We start from the raw sequence: 19021 nt of genomic DNA, 5'->3' as shown, positions 1-19021 counted from the left end.
GCAACGCCAGTACCATTGTATTTTGCTTTGCCTGGTACATGTTTAATGTTTCATAAATAGAAAATTTTTAATAACATTATTTTTCCAGAAGATTTTACTGCGAACATATTAAAAATTCACAAGATCGTATTGAGCATTTCTTCAGCAATCCTGTCACTATCTCTCTGTCCATCATGAGCTAATGTCAAAATATAAAAGTAGAATGCATAAACAGTCTGCAATGCAAAATATAAATCATATTCGATTACCATTTGCCACAATATCCTAAAAGGTACAATGATCTAGTAATGGTTACAATAACCTTGGAAAACGCACTAAACCAAAATTAGTAAAGATTCCTTAGAACCATTTAAAGAACAAAAAGTTCCACAATGTCTGGCCAACAGTCCTCCTTCAATCCATTTCTGGGATCCCCCTGTAACAAAGATGGCTATTGCATATATGTACTTTAGTAACTGAAATTCAAAGTAGTTTATTCACTACGAAGCACTGAGATATTGCCAACAAAAGCAATAGTGGTCTCTATGAATGCATGTACTTTCTCTCTGTAAAAGTTCATGTACGCTTTGAAGGAAATATCACTCCTAAGTAGCAAAATGCAATGATATAATTTAGCAACAGAAATATAACAAAATTTCAAAATATTAAATATAAATAAAACATTTTAAATGCAAATATTTCAAAAAGTCTTACAGCCTAGCTTTTATCAAGCAATTAACGTCTTTTTTAAAAATTTGATGAAATTAAATAAATGCTGAGATTGTTTGCATCTATTTATAGAAGAACAGTAAAAGGGGAAAAAAAGAGCATTAGGGTATTTTTAACCAATGCAATGGCCTGAAAATTCTGTGGAAATCTGTTCAAATAATTTCACTAAGAAAGAATTTAGTCTATTTCTAGGATACAAGTAAAGCTAAATATATGTGAAACAATGGTATAATAATACATTCACCTTTGGTGATAAAATATTTAAACTAAAAACTAGAGATAAAAGGGATAGAAAAAGCATTCTATGGATTTTTCTTCAGTACATTCATGGGATGGGAGTGTCACTGACAAAGCCAACATTTATTGTCCATTCTTAATCGCCTTGAAAAGATGGTGGTGAGCCATCTTCATGAACCATAACAATATTATAGAATTTTGATCCAGCAATGAAGAAGGGACAGTAATATGTTTCCAACTAAGGATGCTGTGTTATTTTGAGTGGAAATTACAAATGGTGGTTTTCTCACGCATCTGTTGCCTTTGTCCTTCTCAGTGGCTGGGTTTTGAGAGATGCTTTGGAATAAGCCTTTGAGAGTTACTGCAGTGCATCTTATAGGTCATACACCTTGCAGTCATGGTGTGCCAGTTGTGGAGGGAGTGAATGTTTTAGGTGGTAGATGGGGGTGCTGATCATAGGGCTGCTTTGTCCTGAATGGTGTCAAACTTCCTGAGTGGTGTTGGTGGGCAGGCAGTCAAGCAAGTGGAGAGTACCATCACACTTCTGACTTGTACCTTGTAAATGGTGGAAAGGCTGCAGGGAGTCAGGAAGTGAGTTACTTGCAGAGATCTCAGCTTCTGACCTGCTCTTGTAGCCACAGTATTTGGCTGGTCAACGGCAGCCTCCAGGATGTGGGTGGGGGAAATGTCAAAGGTGATGGTTAGATTCTCTTTTTGAGGATGGCAACTGACTGACAGTTTTGTGGCATGAACTTGTGTGAATTTAGTCCATGTTTTGCTGCATGCTAACACTGACTGCATCAGTGTTGTGAATGAAACTGAACATTGCACAATAATCAGTGAACATCCCCACTTCTAATCTTGTGATGGAGGGTGCCCTAAATGTAAAGAAGGGATTTCCCCTCCACAGGGATTGTGCAGTGGTCACTCCTACCAAATGGTCATGAACAGATGAACCTACAATAGATAGATTGGTGAAGATCGGGCAAGTAGGTAAGCAGGTTTTTAATCTCATGTTGGTTCTCTCACTGCCTTCCGCAGGCTTGTCTGATATCTATGTCCTTCAAGACTCAGCCAGCTTAGTCAGTAGTGTTGCAACCAAGTCACTCTTGGTGATGGGCATTGAAGACTCCCACAGAGTATATTCTGTGCCCTTGCTACCCTCAATGCTTCTTCCCAAGTAGTGATCAACATGGGGGGGTTCTTGATTTACCAACTGAGGGAGGGCGGTAGGTGGTAATCAGCACAAGATATGGAAAATGGAAAAATATGAACGTATAATCACACAACAAACAAGTGTGATCAGTGAAGCAATGTCTACAGGAAGAAATAAATTGGCAAAAAAAAGTAGGAATTACTAATTTTTTTAAAGAGTGTGAAGGATATGTGCAGTGAGAAAAGATAATAAATATGTTAAATCCTGAGGAAGAAAAAAAAGAATGAACTTGTATTTATAAAACTTCTCATCACATTCACAATAAAAGGAGATCTTTGTGCCCACTTCCACATGACTCTCCTTTATTTCATGGACTGTATCAGTTCAAGGAGAAAGTTTCATTGTGAAACTTACTGTGCATTTGGCCGAGGAGGCAACTTCTCCTCAAAGATTGTTCTGCTGGCCAACTTATTTTGGGACATCTGGGATTTAGAGGAAGGAAAAGGAGAACAAGCAGAAGGGCTTCTTGGATGCCAACGAAGTGAGACATCAAGAAAGGAGGAAGGCAACTTTATGCTGTTACCCCATCAGCAGAATATAATTGGCCATAAAAAAACACTTTTTTTAAAACTACCCAACAGAGAAGAATTTTTGCAGGGTCTGGTTCTGCAGGGAGGTAAGTCAGGTGCTTTGTGATTTATTTGCAGGGAGGCATTACTGGGATGGAGCGTCAGTGGGTATCAAGGTCATCACAACAATTACTCTTGTGTAGGGGAATTCCCAGGACTGGGGGGGTGGGTGCTGTGCGCTCAGCTTACATTCCCAGTATTCGTCCTTTGCCACTTCATTCGTGCATTCAGCAAGTAATTAATGCACTGATCACCAGAACCAGCAGCATTAACTGCCTCATGCAGCATTGGGTCTGCACATTGTGCTTTTCCTACATGCGTTGCGCTCCTCGAATGAACTAGCAAATTCCCTCCCAGTTCACATGATGCCTTTATTTTAAGGGAATCTACTGTGTCCCTGTTACTTACTGGCAGAATCAACTGCTAGCTGGCTTCAAGACAGAAGCCAAGAATGGGATTAAAGAGTAGTTATTCAGAGTGGCAGAAGGTGGGAAGCAGTATTCCACAAGGGTCAGTACTGGGACCACTGCTGTTCACAATTTACAATGACGATTTGGACTTTGAAATCAAAAATACGATTTCTAAATTTGCGGATGACACTAAATTGGAAGGAGTGGGATGTGAATAGTCAATACTGAGGAGGACTGTAATAAATTACAGTAGGACATTAATAAACTTGCAGAACGGGTAAATAATTGGCAAATGAAACTCAACACATATACATGAGTTGGTCGGAGGTTTCTGTAGCAGAGATAGGGAGGTCATTTGTTACTTGAAAGATGTAAGTCTAGGTAGGTAGAAGAACAAAGGGGCTTGGAGTACAAATAGATTTTTTTAAAAGCACTAAGTTTTATTTCTATAAGAATAGAATTGAGGTGTAGGAAAGTTAGGTTAAATCTGTACCAAACATTAGTTAGATCACAATTAGAATATTGCGTGCAGTTCTTGTCGCCATATTATGAAAAAAGGATATGGAGGCACTGGATAGGGTGCAGAGAAGATTTACAAATATAATACCAGAAATGTGTGGGTATATGTATCAGGAAAGGATTGACAAGCTGGGTCTCTTCTGTCTTGAAAAGAGAACGCTGACTGGTGACCTAATAGAGGTCCTTAAAGTTATGAAAGGTTTTGATAGAATGGGTGCAAAATGAAGTTTTCCTCTTTTGGGGAAGAGCATAACTAGGGACCATCAGTATAAGATAGTCACCAAGAAATCCAAAAAGGAATTCAGAAGAAACCTCTTCACCTAAAAGAGTAGTAAGAATGTGGATCTCACTAACACAGTGAGCGGTTGAAGCAAATAGTATAGATGCATTTAAGGTGAAACTAAACAAGCGTATGAGGGAGAAGGGAATAAATAGATGGTTACGATGGTAGATGAGAAAAGGTAGGAGGAGGTTCGATTGGAGCATAAACATTGGCGTAGGCTGGTTGGGTAAAACAGCCTATTCCTGTATCATATATCCTATGTACTCCTATCTCGGTTGAAGAGGTCCAGGAGAAAGCACCAAGTGGCCCAATGGCATATGCAAAGGTGAATGAAACTTTGATTGATCAAGCATTTTCTTGATTACTCAGCCTTCCCAGTTCATCAATTCCTATGATCATTCCCATTCAATGTAATCTAACAAAATCCACACCATAATCAGGGCCAACCTATTAGTTTCCTAATATCCTTACTTTGATCTCATAAATCAAAGAAAATTGCACAATGTACTTACTGTAACAAAAAAGCTTTATTAATATAAAATACAACTGTGAATGATAATTCTTATCAAATAGGCTTATCTTTCTGATTACTGAATAAGCGTTGTCCCTTTCCTAAACAAAAACAGAATTACCTGGAAAAACTCAGCAGGTCTGGCAGCATCAGCGGAGAAGAAAAGAGTTGACGTTTTGAGTCCACATGACCCTTCGACAGAACTTGAGTGAATCCAAGAAAGGGGTGAAATATAAACTGGTTTAAGGTGTGTGTGTGTGTGTGTGTGTGTGTGTGTGTGTGTGTGTGTGTGTGTGTGTGTGGGGGGGGTGGGGTGTGGTTTGGGTGGGGGGAGCGAAGTGGAGGGGGTTGGTGTGGTTGTAGGGACAAACAAGCAGTGATAGAAGCAGATCATCAAAAGATGTCACAGACAACAGAACAAAAGAACACATAGGTGTTAAAGTTGGTGATATTATCTAAACAAATGTGCTAATTAAGAATGGATGGTAGGGCATTCAAGGTATAGCTCTAGTGGGGTTGGGGGGAGCATAAAAGTTTTAAAAATATTTAAAAATAATGGAAATAGGTGGGAAAAGAAAAATCTATATAATTTATTGGAAAAAACAAAAGGAAGGGGGAAACAGAAAGGGGGTGGCGATGGAGGAGGGAGCTCAAGACCTAAAGTTGTTGAATTCAATATTCAGTCCGGAAGGCTGTAAAGTGCCTAGTCGGAAGATGAGGTGTTGTTCCTCCAGTTTGCGTTGGGCTTCACTGGAACAATGCAGCAAGCCAAGGACAGACATGTGGGCAAGAGAGCAGGGTGGAGTGTTAAAATGGCAAGCGAAAGGGAGGTTTGGGTCATTCTTGCGGACAGACCGCAGGTGTTCTGCAAAGCGGTCGCCCAGTTTACGTTTGGTCTCTCCAATGTAGAGGAGACCACATTGGGAGCAACGAATGCAGTAGACTAAGTTGGGGGAAATGCAAATGAAATGCTGCTTCACTTGAAAGGAGTGTTTGGGCCATTGGACGGTGAGAAGAGAGGAAGTGAAGGGGTAGGTGTTGCATCTTTTGCGTGGGCATGGGGTGGTGCCATAGGAGGGGGTTGAGGAGTAGGGGGTGATGGAGGAGTGGACCAGGGTGTCCCGGAGGGATATCCCTTTCCTGTCTATTCTCCTGCTTCTTCACAGTGTTGGCCTTTGACAGGAGCTAAGCAGACAATGGTAACTGACGTTATTGAGAGGCTCCAGGTTCTAGAACTCTGCAAGCAGGTCCTGCAGGGGTTGCCTTAGGCTCCTGATCTTCTGCTGATATGGAGACATCCCAACTATGCCTGCTTTTAAATTACTTAAAGACATGGCTTCAAGCATTGGTGCAGTACTTCACAATGTGTTGTCATTCCACTGCGCTAAACTTGCAAGTCAGTAAATAATTCAGTATACAAGCTTCTTTCTAACATTTCCTCAGATAACTCCCAAGATACTTTTTGTGACTACCTTTTACTATATTTTTCAATATCTAAAAATTATGACATTGCTAAAAACAAAGGAGTCTAACTTCATCCTGTAAGCGAAGTGTACATTTTAGGGTCAGCTTTTGCAAGTAACAATGTGTGTTATAGGTAATCATGCTAGAATTAGTATCACATTCTCCAACAACACTTGACACAAAGTATTCATCACAATTACAAACCCAATGCAGTAAAGCAATTTCATTCTAACTTTCATATTTTATCAGAAACCATATTTTATATCTCTAATGCATAATGTAATGTGTGGTGGACTTTTTCGTTTAGTCTAAAGCCTATTAAATAGAGATATCTTGTAGTCATCACTACGATTTAATATAAAACTGTTATAAATTTGTTTTTGTGCTGAATTAACTTTAAAATTAAGATTTATTTGGCAATACTTATGGTTACAATATTATCCAAACATCCAACCTTAGAAAAGATCCCAATTCATCCATCACTACATTACCTTTATAGACTAGACTACAAAATAAAGGCTTGGCCTCCTTGGCTCACAAATCTACATTGGGATGCTCAAAGGTTAGAATTATTGCTACAAATAAGCAATTAGAAATGCTAAAAATTCAAATTTTTGAAAAACTGGTGAAAACAATAATACTGAAATTGATAGAAAGCTTGTAACAGAGATAAAGTTAACAGGAAGTACAGACAATGAAAGTTCCCTAGATGAGAGTCATTTTATAGAGGCGCTTTAGGAAATTCAGTCGTGAAGAAATTAATATCTGAATGCTTGGGAGGTATTTTAAATTGACAGTATTTTTGTTAGTCATGGGTTGACTGACATTTCTTAAACATTTTGTATCCTGAAAACTTGTTTTAAGAAATGTGTTAATTCTTGTATAATAATTTAAACTAAAAAGTTTCTTTTTTTGCAAATCCAAAAAATTCAAAATAATAAACCCACACATAAAATTAGCATCTTTTTATGACATTATATTTAGAATATTGCATTTTAAAGAACTTAATCTCTATACAAATCTTCCACCATAGGAAAAATGAATCAATAGTAAAGTCAAAGTGTTAATGCTTTCAGGCTTAAATCAGTACAATAAAGTTTACTGAATGGAGGAAATGTGTGTCATCAATTATAGAATTCTAGCAAACTTTTTACAGTTACTGTTAGATACTATCCAGCTTGCTGGACACCAAGTATGTCTGAATGGAGAAATTGGCTAGACTTCAAAGTACAGTGGCTAAGAACTCCATAAACTTTACACCATTTTATTTCCAGCATTATGTCAGCTAAATGCATTAAATTTTCTCAACATCCTAGTGCTCCTGTGTATGGAAGGCTTACCACACTGAAAAAGAATTTTACAGGATGTCATTGAGACAGAAAAAGAGAATACTTGGCTGCATCTGTAACGTACTGATGAAAGGTTTCACTGTTAAAACATAGGCTAGTGAGACAACAGAACTCATTCAGAACCAAGACTAAAAACAACCTCAACCATATTTACTCTTCAATCAATTTAAAAGTAATGATTATTGAAATACCTATAGCTAAGTAATAGCAACGGTTAGCACCACAGAAAAACTCAATTGCTTTTCAAAGCAGATGAAATAATACAGTTGAGTATACAACAGAACAAAAGACTGCACTCATACATAAATATCAAATTATATATAGGTTTCCTTAGGTTGAGTCTAATCATTCAAATCCTCAATATTCTCAAATATACATGATTGGAAAAAGATACATAACTCTCAAATAAAAAAAAGTGCCAATCCAATTGCTGCCTCGCCAATATTAAAAAAGTGTAATAACCCAAATTGTTCACTTTATAGAAGTTAGGAAGATAGACTCCTCCGCACATTTCTACTGCAGTGTCCTCAGCATCCTCCCATCCTTAAGTAAAACATTCCGTGAATCGTGCAGTGAATCAGGTATTCAGCACAAGCAATATTCTAGAACCATTTACATTACGTTAATTTGAATATTTTTCTAGTCATCTACTTTTATTTTGTAATACATGGCCATCACCCTACAACTAACAAAATCCTCAGTTGAAAGACACATCCAGTTATGAGATTTCTCTTGCTTCGTATGTATAAGTAGTTCAGGTAGCCCTTTAGTTACTTATCCTGTCAAGGATTTTTAAATCAGTCACTTGAAACAAATTAAAATATCAGCCAAGTAGCCTCATGGAGTATTAGCCTAATATTAACATTGCCATTTTCTGGTCAAGCAGCAAAATTATCAAAGTATAAAGATGAACAAATTCTACAGAAAATTATTGAATCACTGAAAATATTCACATTCCAGATCTTTATAGCACACTCCTTTCTAAGAAATCCTGAAAGCAGACTGTTGAACAAGGACAACAAAGTTAACAGCTCTTTTGATTATGGTCTTTCCTAAAATATGCAACAAATGGCTAGATTAACAGTGGAGTCCACTGTGCTGCTATCCACCAATATCCAGGGTCTAGCATCAATTGCTATTTGAAGAAGAGCATTTCAAACTTCTCGTGTCCTTTGCGTGAAGTGTTTCCTATGTTCAGTCCTAAAAGGTCTAGTTCTAATTTTTAGACTCTGACCCCTAGTCCTAGACTACCCAACTTGTGGAAATTGTTTCTCTCAAGCTATGGTTATCTGTTCCACTTAAGATTTTGAAAACGTCCATTATGTCACCCTAAAACCTTCAAATTCCAGGAAATTTAGTCCATATAATCTCTCCTCATAATTCAACCCTTGGAGTTCAGATATCATTCAAGTAAATCTATGCTGCAATAACAAAACTGAATGGCTGGGATTTTATAGGGCTGTGGTGGCCCCATCCACCACCCTGAAGGTCAGGAACAACCTCGCCTCCACCAGTCATGGAAACCCAACTGAATTTTACATTGATCATGCAATGGATTTCCAGCAGTCATGGCTTCTGCCCTGTCAGGAAGACAGTAGTGTATATAATGTTATAGGAAATTATTTAAATTTGGACTTGGAGTAGGGTCTTTGTCTGTGCGTCTCTTAATTGGATTAAAAACAGCTAGTCTGGGGTGCTTTGATGTAAAGTAGTTTTGAGATGTTAAACAGTAAGGTAAAGGAGACATTTGCATTTTGTTAAATAAACCATTCAAAGACTGGGGGTGAAATCTTGTACCTAGCTAGAAGACACCAAGCAATATGTCTATATTACTAATAAAACTGGTACTAAGAAAAGGGTTTTAAATTGTTAGAAGAGGTGGAGCTCAAAGGGCCTGGTGATACAATGAGAGTTTACATTCAACGGGAAGGAAGGCTAGGTATATACAGAAGAGTTTTGTGTATGGAAGTGAGAGGCATGTGAGATCTAAGCCACCTGTAAGCCTACAACTCTGTGAAGGAACAAATTGGAAGGACCCTCATCTTGAATTTGTAAGATAAAATGTGCTTTGCCTGGTGTCTGTTTAAAGCCTATGGGTTGTTGTTGCCTTGGGGAAGATTTACCTGGGAGTGATTAATTTGGGGATTTGTTTAAAAGTTTTTATGGTAGTAATTTGTAGACGAGCATGTGTTTAAATTTGGTGTTAAATTAATAAATGTTTGATTTAATTATGAAAAACCTCCTGAGGCTTGGTGGTTTTTATTCCTGAAATTCAGAGCTGCATCTCAAACATACCAATTGAAAATATAGGTTGTGACAGTTGTTTAAAGATTCCTTGCTGGGCCAAAATACCCCTCTAAAAGAGGATATCCCGCACCCTCCCCTGGCAAGAGCTGCCAGCCAATTATAGGGCTAACAACAGCTCTTCAGTCACAGCAGTGTCACTGCTGGTACTGCAGCAGGTCCCATAGCAGTAGCAATTAAGGGCAGAATGCAGGTGTGAAGTGCAGGCAGTCCCTGGTGAGGGCAAGCGGGTTGGGGATGGGGGGGGGGGGGGGGGGGGGGTTTGCAATCCTGAATGCAGGGAAGTGGTCTTCCAGCAGGGAGAGCAGGGTCCTCCATGGACCAAAGGGTGCCTGATCAGGAGGGCACCCCCCCACATCCCCATGAAGTAGTCACTAGGGTATATCTTGAGACCTCTCTATCTGGCGAGGTTTCCACCTGTTTGACCACTTAAGGATGTCAACTGGCCTGAGGACAGGTAGGCTGCTGCCACCTACCCTGCTACTCGTAAAATCCCAGTGGTGGCAGGAAGGCGACAAGCATGGCACTTAAAGACAAAACTAATGTAATTTTTCATCATCCCAGCTGATTTTATGCCTCCCCCTGCCACCCAGCCGCTCCCTGGGGCCTTAAAATTCCGACCAGTGTTTTTTTTTAAATTGAGCAGACAAATAAGTATCTTTCATCACCATGGCCACTTTAGTCTATGTATAAGGAAGATGAATCAGTCACATTAGAAGAAACTGGCCAAAGCAAACAAACTGCAACTCTTTTTAACATTCTGAATATAAATCACTACCTAAAACAAGAATTTTCATACTTTCATCAATAAATCAAACTTGTATACTCACCAATGTCAATATATTTTGAATCCAAGGGGGTCCCAATGGAATTACACAACACAAGAACATACTAAAACAGGAGAAAATTGCATGATGTTATGACAATGAATTAAAAAATAATCAAATACATCTTAAAAAAGCATTGTGTAGCCTATAATTTAATTGGCATGCAGTTCAAATTAACACAAATACATACACTGAGCTGAATATTCCCATCTTAGGTTTTTCTGTTCAGTCTTCCAGGAAGCACCCAATTAAGAAGGTGCCTCTGGGATCATCGTCCAACTAGAATCAGCAAGTGGGTTGAGGAAGTGGAAAAGCAATTCAGCATGTGTGATTGTAAGGGCGCCAGCAGCCTTCAGAGTGTCAATAATGAGAATGCTGCTGAGATATTTGAGATGAGAGGGGGCAGAATTAAATGGAAGGGCAAAATGGCTAGGGGAAATGGCAGCCACTTCTTCAATACTAGCACTATCTGTGACAACAGTTCTCTTGGCAATGATCATGCAATTGTAAGCCTCTGCTGGTCAACAACCTGAGGTTTGATGATTTGCTCCTTTGCCGTGCAGATTACATATCATTTTCATGATGCTCTGACCTCCCATTGCACACCCGCCTGTTATGAGCTGCAAACACTGCTGGGATCCCATGTGCCTCGGGTCAAATTCAATTGCTCTCTGAAAAAGGATGCTAAATTGCTTTATTCGCAACCTCAATTGACTTCTTGCCTCTGCCAGGTGGGTTGTCATATTTGCACAAAAAGCACCACTGGGAAAAGCGGCGAGGGCAGGAACACGTCAGCTTTCACGTTCAACATTATTTTTTTCTAATTTTCCTCGCCTCCCCACCTCTAATGCCATCTCAAAGAGCCTGGCAAAACTCCCCCCCATTAGCAGTGAAATAAATTCTAGAAATGGTTACCATAGCAACTACAGATTCCATTTCATTCTCATCCTTTCAAATGCAGCACATAAACAGAAAAACAAATTAACCTGTGACAAGAAGTAAGTGACGAAACAGAATAAGCTGACAATACTTTAGTTACTTTTCAAAGTTAATACATAACACATTAAGTAATAAGATAAAGATGAAGTTATGAGAATGTCCATATGTAAATGAGATTACATTAGCCTTGTCCTCAAGTTTTTGTTTGTAAAATACAAATCTGTATATAATTATTTATGTGAATTTTGTATAAATTCATAAGATAGTTGGGCAGTTTTTATTCATTCACAGGGTGAACGCATCATTGGCAAGGCTAGCATTTATTGTCCATCCCTAATTGCCTTTGAGAAGGTGGTGGTAAGCCACCTTCTTGAATACAACTGAGTGGCTTGCTAGGCCATATCAGAGGGAAATTGAAAAGTAAATCACACTGTTTTGGGCATGGAGTCACATAGGTCAGACAAGTAAGGACAGCCGATTTCCTTCCCCAAAGGAAATTAGTGAACCAGATTGGTTCTTATAATAATCTGGTAGTTTCATGGTCACCATTACCGATTCTAATTTTTTATTCTAAAATTATTTAATTGAATTTAAAATCATTCACTGCTGTAGTGGAATTTGAACTCATGTATCCAGATCATTAAACCAGGCCTGTGGATTACTAATCCAATAACATAGCCACTATTCTACCAATTCCACTACAGGTTCTCATGGAGATGGAATAAATCTAAAGAATGAAAAGGTAATTTGATCAACTAGCTTACTCCTTTTGGTTCACTTCAGTCCCACCTTCCCAACATACCCATTGGGCTGAATTTTGCCATCGGCAAGCAGGGGGCGGGGCCTGCTCCCCGACACGTAAAATGACGCAAGATGACGTCAGGGGGAACGTCATCCCGCCCCATTTAAATTTTCAGGAAGGCAGGGTCGCAGCGAAATCAGCTGCGGGCCCGTCGACCTGTCAATGGCCAATTGAGGCCATTGACAGGATTATTGAAACAATTAAAGGAAGGTTGTTGGGCAGGCCAGGAACCCCAGCGGGCAATAGAAAAAACATGAAACCTCATCCACCAGTGGAATGATGTTTCGTGCAGGGATTAAAAAAGTTTAATAAAGTTTTAGTGCAATTTATGAACATGTCCCATCTCATGTGACATTGTCACATGAGGGGGACATGTTAAGGATTTTTATTTTTAACGTTTTTAAAACTGTCAGCGATCTCCCTGAGGCAGCACTTATCCTCAGGGAGATGTGCGCTCTTTGGTACGGATGCGCGAAAGAGCGCACTCTCACTTTTGGGGAATTTCACTCCTGCCCACCCAGGAAGCGCACAGTGAGTGGGGAGAATATTGAAATTTTGTATTTTCCTCCCTAATTAAGATGATTGGTGAATTACAGAAGTAGGAAATAGCTGATTACAAAAAGGAGAAATTGGAGCCAATTTTCCTGACCATTTCCCCTCCAACAGAAAGGTCAGATTAAAGGGGTGCAGGCTCAAAAGCAGAAATATAAGTTAGGTGTCATCTTCCCACCTCCTTTTCCAGATCATTCACTAGCTGGGTGCCTGTATGCAGGGGTGCCCAGAGAACATGATGCTGCAGTTAGCCTTGCACTACTGCAGTACAAAGGACCCACGAGAGTTCCAGGGTCAGACCAAACAATGAAAATAAAACCATTTGATTAAACTGCAGTTGTGCCTACCACCCCCACAAGATCTTTAGATGGAACTGAAACTTTCTGATGTCTGGGGCCTAACATGCATCTGCAGGTGCAGCTTAGGACAGGAACCTCTGGTGATCCGAGGGCCTAAACAGGCACAGTGTGCTTTAGGTGTATATACTTTATTATATGTGTCCAATGTGCCAGTTTCTGGGAGCTGATGCTTTATCCTCGCCCTTCCTAGCACCTTACTGAATTACCTCTGTAATTCACCAATCTCCTGTCAAGGAAATGTATGAAGCTGGGCACAGAAGCAGACCATTCAACCCATCAAGCCTGCACTGCCATTCAATTAGATCATGGTTGATCAGTATCTGAACTTCATTTACTTATTGTAACAAATCCTTTGATATCCTTGGGGAACAAAGATCTATTGATCTCACTTTTGCAAGCATTTTATTATTTTTGAGATAAATGCTGAGTCAACAGTTGACTAAATATTTCAGTTACAGTCCTAATACAAAATGTGGTAAATAGTGAATATAATTCCTTACCTGCGGAGAACTCTCATCAGCTTTAGTTGCTAAAATGCAAAAGTCTCCACATGTAGTTATTGAAAGCAGACTCCTTACGTATTTTACATACTTTTCATTGTTTTTGGTGTCCCAAAAGACTACACAGTATTCCAATCGATCTGGTCTGGTATATGCATACACTACTGTGTTGGAGCAATAACCCCACTGCCAAAAGACAAAAATTGAATCACAATGTTTGCTTAAAATAAAAAAGGATATTGTTTCATAAAAAAATGTACTTTTTTGATCTCATAAATCATTATAATGACAGACCACAAAACGTTAGCATGCAGGTACAGCAAGTAATTCGGAAGGCAAATGAAATGTTGGCCTTTATTTCAAGGGGGACTGAGTACAAAAGTAGGGAAGTCTTACTATTATTACTATCCAACATGTTGGTGAGACCAAATCTACAGTACTCCATGCAGTTTTCATCTCCTCATTAAAGGATGATAAACTTGCACTGGAGGTGGTTCAGAGAGGGGTCATTGATTCCTGGGATAAAGGAGTTATTCTATGAGGAAAGGTTGAGCAGGTTGGCCTTTTACTCATTGGAGTTTAGAAGAATGAGAAGTGATCTTATTGAGGCATATAAGATCTAGAGGGAACTTGACAGGGTAGATTCTAAGAAGATGTTTTCCTTTGTAAGGGAATCTAGAACTAGGAGGCACAGTTTTAGAATAAGGGCTCCTGCCTGTGATTTGCATTTGGCCATACAAAGAGATAATAGGGACTGCTGACCAAAAGCTTGGACAAAGAAGTGCATTTTAAAGAGGGGATTAAAAGGAAAACAGAGAGAGGTTTAGGGAGGGAATTGGAGTGCTTAGATCCATTAAAGCTGAAGGCGTTGCCACCACGATGAAGCAATTATAATCAGAGATGAGGCCAGAATTGGAGGAACGCAGAGATGCCTTGTAGGGGGTTATAAAGATGAGGAGGGGGTGAGGTCATGGAAAGATTTGAAAACAACAAGAATTTTGAAATTGTGGCACTTTCAAACTGGGAGCCAATATAGCTCAGCCAGCACAAGGGAGATGGGTGAACAGGAATTGGTGCAAGTTATGAGACAGGCAGTACAGTTTTAGAGGAGCTCCAATATACAGAGGGTGCAAGGTGGAAGGCAGGCCATGAGTGCATTGGAATAGCCGAGTCAAGAGGTAACAAAGACATTGAAGAGAGTTTCAGCATCAAATGAGCTGAGTCAAGAGCAGAGACAGAGGATATAGCAGAGATGGAAGTAGACCCCACCCTCGCTATCCTTCCCAATACCAGGTACTTCAATCAGGCACAGAGTGCCCAAAAACAAGGGACCACCCCCAGAAACCCAAATAGGGTTTTCCGGACAGCCTCCCCAGATGTCAAGTCCCTTGCCCGCTGTTGGTTGAATACTAGCAGCAGGGTAAGCCCTTAAGTGGCCATTTGAAGGCCTTGATCGCAAGCCTTCCTGCTCCACACTTAATCAGAGGGAAGCGGGAAAGCAGCAGGATCTCTATCTGCACAATTCTTAACTATACCAAATGTGTACAATTAGCATGAAGAAAAAACACCTACTCATCTTCAGAATACAAAAAAATAGTTAGGGATGCTGGTAGGTTTTACCTTGTAATCAGGTCTGATGTTGGCAAAATAAATAAAAGAATCAACAGCAAGGGCAATTCTCAACCCTCCTCCTTCCCACGATGCTGCATACATTTGCTTGCCAGACACTTTTAATGTGCGCAAATGCTTGAAGAAATGGGCAAAGTGAGGAGAATATCTAGGTTATAATTCTGAAAATACCAAGAATGTAACACACAATATAACAGCGTTCCTCAAATTTAACAATTGCATTATCTGTCTTAAATTGACGCTGATCTTGATTATTTTATGTAGTTTAGATTCAGTATTCTAACTGACTTAAAAGCTGTATACAAGGAATCATTATAATTCTTTAAACTCTGTTGGTAAAGAAATTTTAAAAAAGACTAGCATTTAGATGGTATTATTTATTTATTTTGAACAGTGAAGATGGATTTTTAGAAATATTTTTGGGAATATGGTGGTATTCTGTAAAGAAGGATGTGTGTGTATATTTTATATATACATATTACTTACACACACATTATATAGATAAAGTTTAGTAAAAACAGCTTGTCTGTGGGAGCAGAGAGATAAAGGTAAAAGTGCTATATGCATGCATTTGTAATGATAGGCTATGGTGAAGTTGAATGTATAGGTAATTAGGTTGGGTTTGAAATTTGCCTTACAGGATAAGTAGCAACTTAACTTTTCACCTGTTAAGTTTCAAAGGGAATGTAGAAATAATAAAAGGACTTTTACAACTTACAAAGGTTTCGTAGGTAAACAAGATTATAAAATATTATTTTACCTGAAAGTGGAGGCAATAGGAAGACATGAAAGATCTTTATATTTTGGAAAAATTGAGTTCAAAAGAGGTGCTTAGAACAATGGAGTCAAAAGATCAAAGGGGAAAACGATATTTAACGAAAGATGTTTAGTTGAGTTGTGTTGGCTGTGCGGGGGAAATGTCCTGAAACTAGCTCTGTGCTCAGAAAAGTTGTAAATTTTAAGCAGCCATGCAATTTAAAGCCAGAGGAGTCTTTGTTTTCAGAAAGTAGTCTGTTCTTGAACTTCCTTTGGTTTTTTTAACAGCAGAGGGGAGGAGAGTGAGAAATTGTGTGGTACACCTTTTACTAAAGTGAAAGCAGTTTTGCTTTTGGTAATATTACTGATTTTTATGGTTAAAATCTTTAAGGGAGTTGTTGCCAAGTAGTTTGTGTGTGCTGACCAAGTAGGGTTTTGGGAAATGTTTTGTAAGACTGTTTTAACTCTAATTTTAATCCTGTATGTTTGTTTCTTTTTCTTGTTACTAAATCTTTTAATTTTAAAATCCTAAAAGTATTACTAGGATTCTATGTTTCTGAGATCAGTAGTTTTCCTCTTATTTTCAAAATACAAAAAAAAGTTATGATCAGTAAGACAAGTTTTACTCTAGGCTTGCTCAGCAAATAACATCAGCTGTGATTGTAACAGAACATCCTAAAGCATTTCACAACCAATTACTTTAAGGCATGCTCATTGCTTTGTTGGCTACTATGGCAGACGATTTGTACACAGCAAGAAGTTAGTTTACTTACACTATGCTATTGATTGATTTTGTTCAACTGCTTCTCGGTTTTTCAGGCTGTGAGATTCCGAACAAGCATAACCCTTTCCTCAGTTTTTTCTTATGCAATGAGGTATCTAGCTGACTTGAAATTTCCACCAATCAAAAAAAGAGCAAAAAAACTCTCACCTCACCAAAAGGAGTGTAGAACTGCACAACATTGATTTGCTTGTCTTGACCAGCTGACACTTGAGAACCAGCAACAGCCAATACACTCCCACAATAGTTCCACTGAATGCCAACCACATTTATACCAGTATCAATCAGGACAGGATCTAGCATGAAAAATGAGAAGATTGCATTATTCACTCCAGGTTTGGAGTGGAGTTTCCACTTTTGACCACAAATCAGGGAATTGCAACCATCAGCTCAAAACTGTGCTAGTTAAGTTACAGTTCAAGCTTTGACAAAGATATATTTGTATAATCACAAGCTTAAAATCTTCCACAAAGCAGTACAATCGGGCAGTGTAATACAACATAATTTCCTTTGGTAAAAACAAAAAAACTGCGGATGCTGGAAATCCAAAACAAAAACAGAATTACCTGGAAAAACTCAGCAGGTCTGGCAGCATAAACCTGCTGAGTTTTTCCAGGTAATTCTGCTTTTGTTTATAATTTCCTTTGGTATTGTGCATTCAATGATGTGTTTAATAGAAACTGGTGCAATTTTATTAAGATAGCTTAAAAATGGATTTATCACAAATAGTTGGATTTTACACTCATCCTCCATTGGGTTTGAAGTTAGAGGTGGGGGTATAAAATCCCGTGGGCAGCGTGTCTGCCATCTATCTACATGCTCTGCCCCCTCTGCAATTATACATGCTGTGGGAGAGCCATTCGGTGGCCCTCCTGCTGTCGGGCAATTGAGGCCCTTAAGTGGCCAATTAGTGGCTGCTTAAGAGCCTCATCCCACCACTACATGTAAAAGCCCAGCAGGGCTTAGCCTAAATAGCCAAGTGGTTATGGTACTGGGTTTGTAACCCCAGGATCAAGAGTTCAAATCTCACAATGGCAAACTATGAAACAATGTAACTTCATCTGAAACAGATGGAAACAGGTTTACTCAAAAGAGTATCAAGAGTTCAAATCTCACAATGGCAAACTATGAAACAATGTAACTTCATCTGAAACAGATGGAAACAGGTTTGTACTCGAAAGAGCTACATAGTGCTTGGCCTAAATAGCCAAGTGGTTATGGTACTGGGTTTGTAACCCCAAGATCAAGAGTTCAAATCTCTCAATGGCAAACTATGAAACAATGTAACTTCATCTGAAACAGATGGAAACGGGTTTACTCAAAAGAGTATCAAGAGTTCAAATCTCACAATGGCAAACTATGAAACAACGTAACTTCATCTGATACAGATGGAAACAGGTTTGTACTCGTAAGAGTTAAAAGCCCAGCAGGGGGAGGTGGTTGCATAGCGGTAATGTCACTGGACTAACACGCCAGAGACCCAAGCTAATAGTCTAGGAATGTGGGTTCAAATCACATCAGGTCTGCTGGTGGGATTTAAATTCAAAAAATAAATAAATAAATAATAAAAGCCCAGCAGGGCGTGCAGTGGTCTCCCATCAGAGCATACCCCTGTTCGGACAGAATGCCACATTGGCCCCAAGCCCCGAACCCTCCCTCGGGAGCTGGTGCCCCGCAACATGAGCTGCCTTGCAGAAATGCCCTGTGTGTCCTTTAGCACGGCATGGAGGGGTTTCCTGTAAGGGCTGCTGTTGCACACCCTTCACTTCCTAGCCCTCGCCCGGACATGTCCTGGCGAGCCTCGTTGCCATCGGCAGTGGAGGTCGCCGTTGGGGGGCCCTCTACGGAGGTGTCCTCCTGCTTTCCATCGGGGACCTGGGGTGGAGGGTGTTGCACGCAGCAGTTCCGTACAACCGCAGAATGTATCGGTTCACGGACTACCAAGACACTTGCCATTTTTGTGGACTTGTGGAGTCCGTGGACCACGTTTACATGGGTGGAGTCCGTGGACCACGTTTACATGGGTGTTGTAGGCTGCACCCCCTTTTCAGTTATTTAAAAAACTTTTTATTGCTGTTTTGTTTACACTTCAGTCCCATGCTCCTGATCTACGGGCACCCGGTGCGGGGGGGGCGGTGCCAGGAGGGAGGAGGACCTCCTCGTGAACCTGCTCCTGGGCTTGGCCAAGTTAGCCATTAACAGGTCCAGGCAGCAGGCGATCGAGGGGGTCGTCCAACCCAAATGTCTGCCCCTCTCCCACGGCTACATTCATGCCCAGGTGTCCCTGGAGAGGGAGCACGCTGTGT

The 19021-nt window shown here is 39.7% G+C and overlaps 1 protein-coding gene across 5 annotated transcripts in view; it reads right to left on the bottom strand.

The window, feature by feature from the left end:
• The window catches only part of wdr35 (WD repeat domain 35), a 128618-nt gene that overhangs the window by 87515 nt on the left and 22082 nt on the right, over positions 1–19021 (bottom strand). For all 5 annotated transcript variants that reach the window (XM_041188402.1, XM_041188403.1, XM_041188404.1 and 2 more), the window contains 4 exons: positions 16866–17011; positions 15170–15295; positions 13550–13735; positions 10401–10461 (listed from right to left, as the gene is read on the bottom strand). In XM_041188402.1, coding sequence (XP_041044336.1) covers positions 10401–10461; positions 13550–13735; positions 15170–15295; positions 16866–17011 — 519 coding nt within the window. The remainder of the gene's footprint in view (positions 1–10400; positions 10462–13549; positions 13736–15169; positions 15296–16865; positions 17012–19021) is intronic.

This window comes from Carcharodon carcharias, chromosome 5, assembly GCF_017639515.1.
Source record: "Carcharodon carcharias isolate sCarCar2 chromosome 5, sCarCar2.pri, whole genome shotgun sequence".
NCBI classification, from domain to species: Eukaryota; Metazoa; Chordata; class Chondrichthyes; order Lamniformes; family Lamnidae; genus Carcharodon; species Carcharodon carcharias.
The sequence above is the reverse complement of the archived record's forward strand: the minus strand, read 5'-3'. Positions and strand labels throughout refer to the sequence as shown.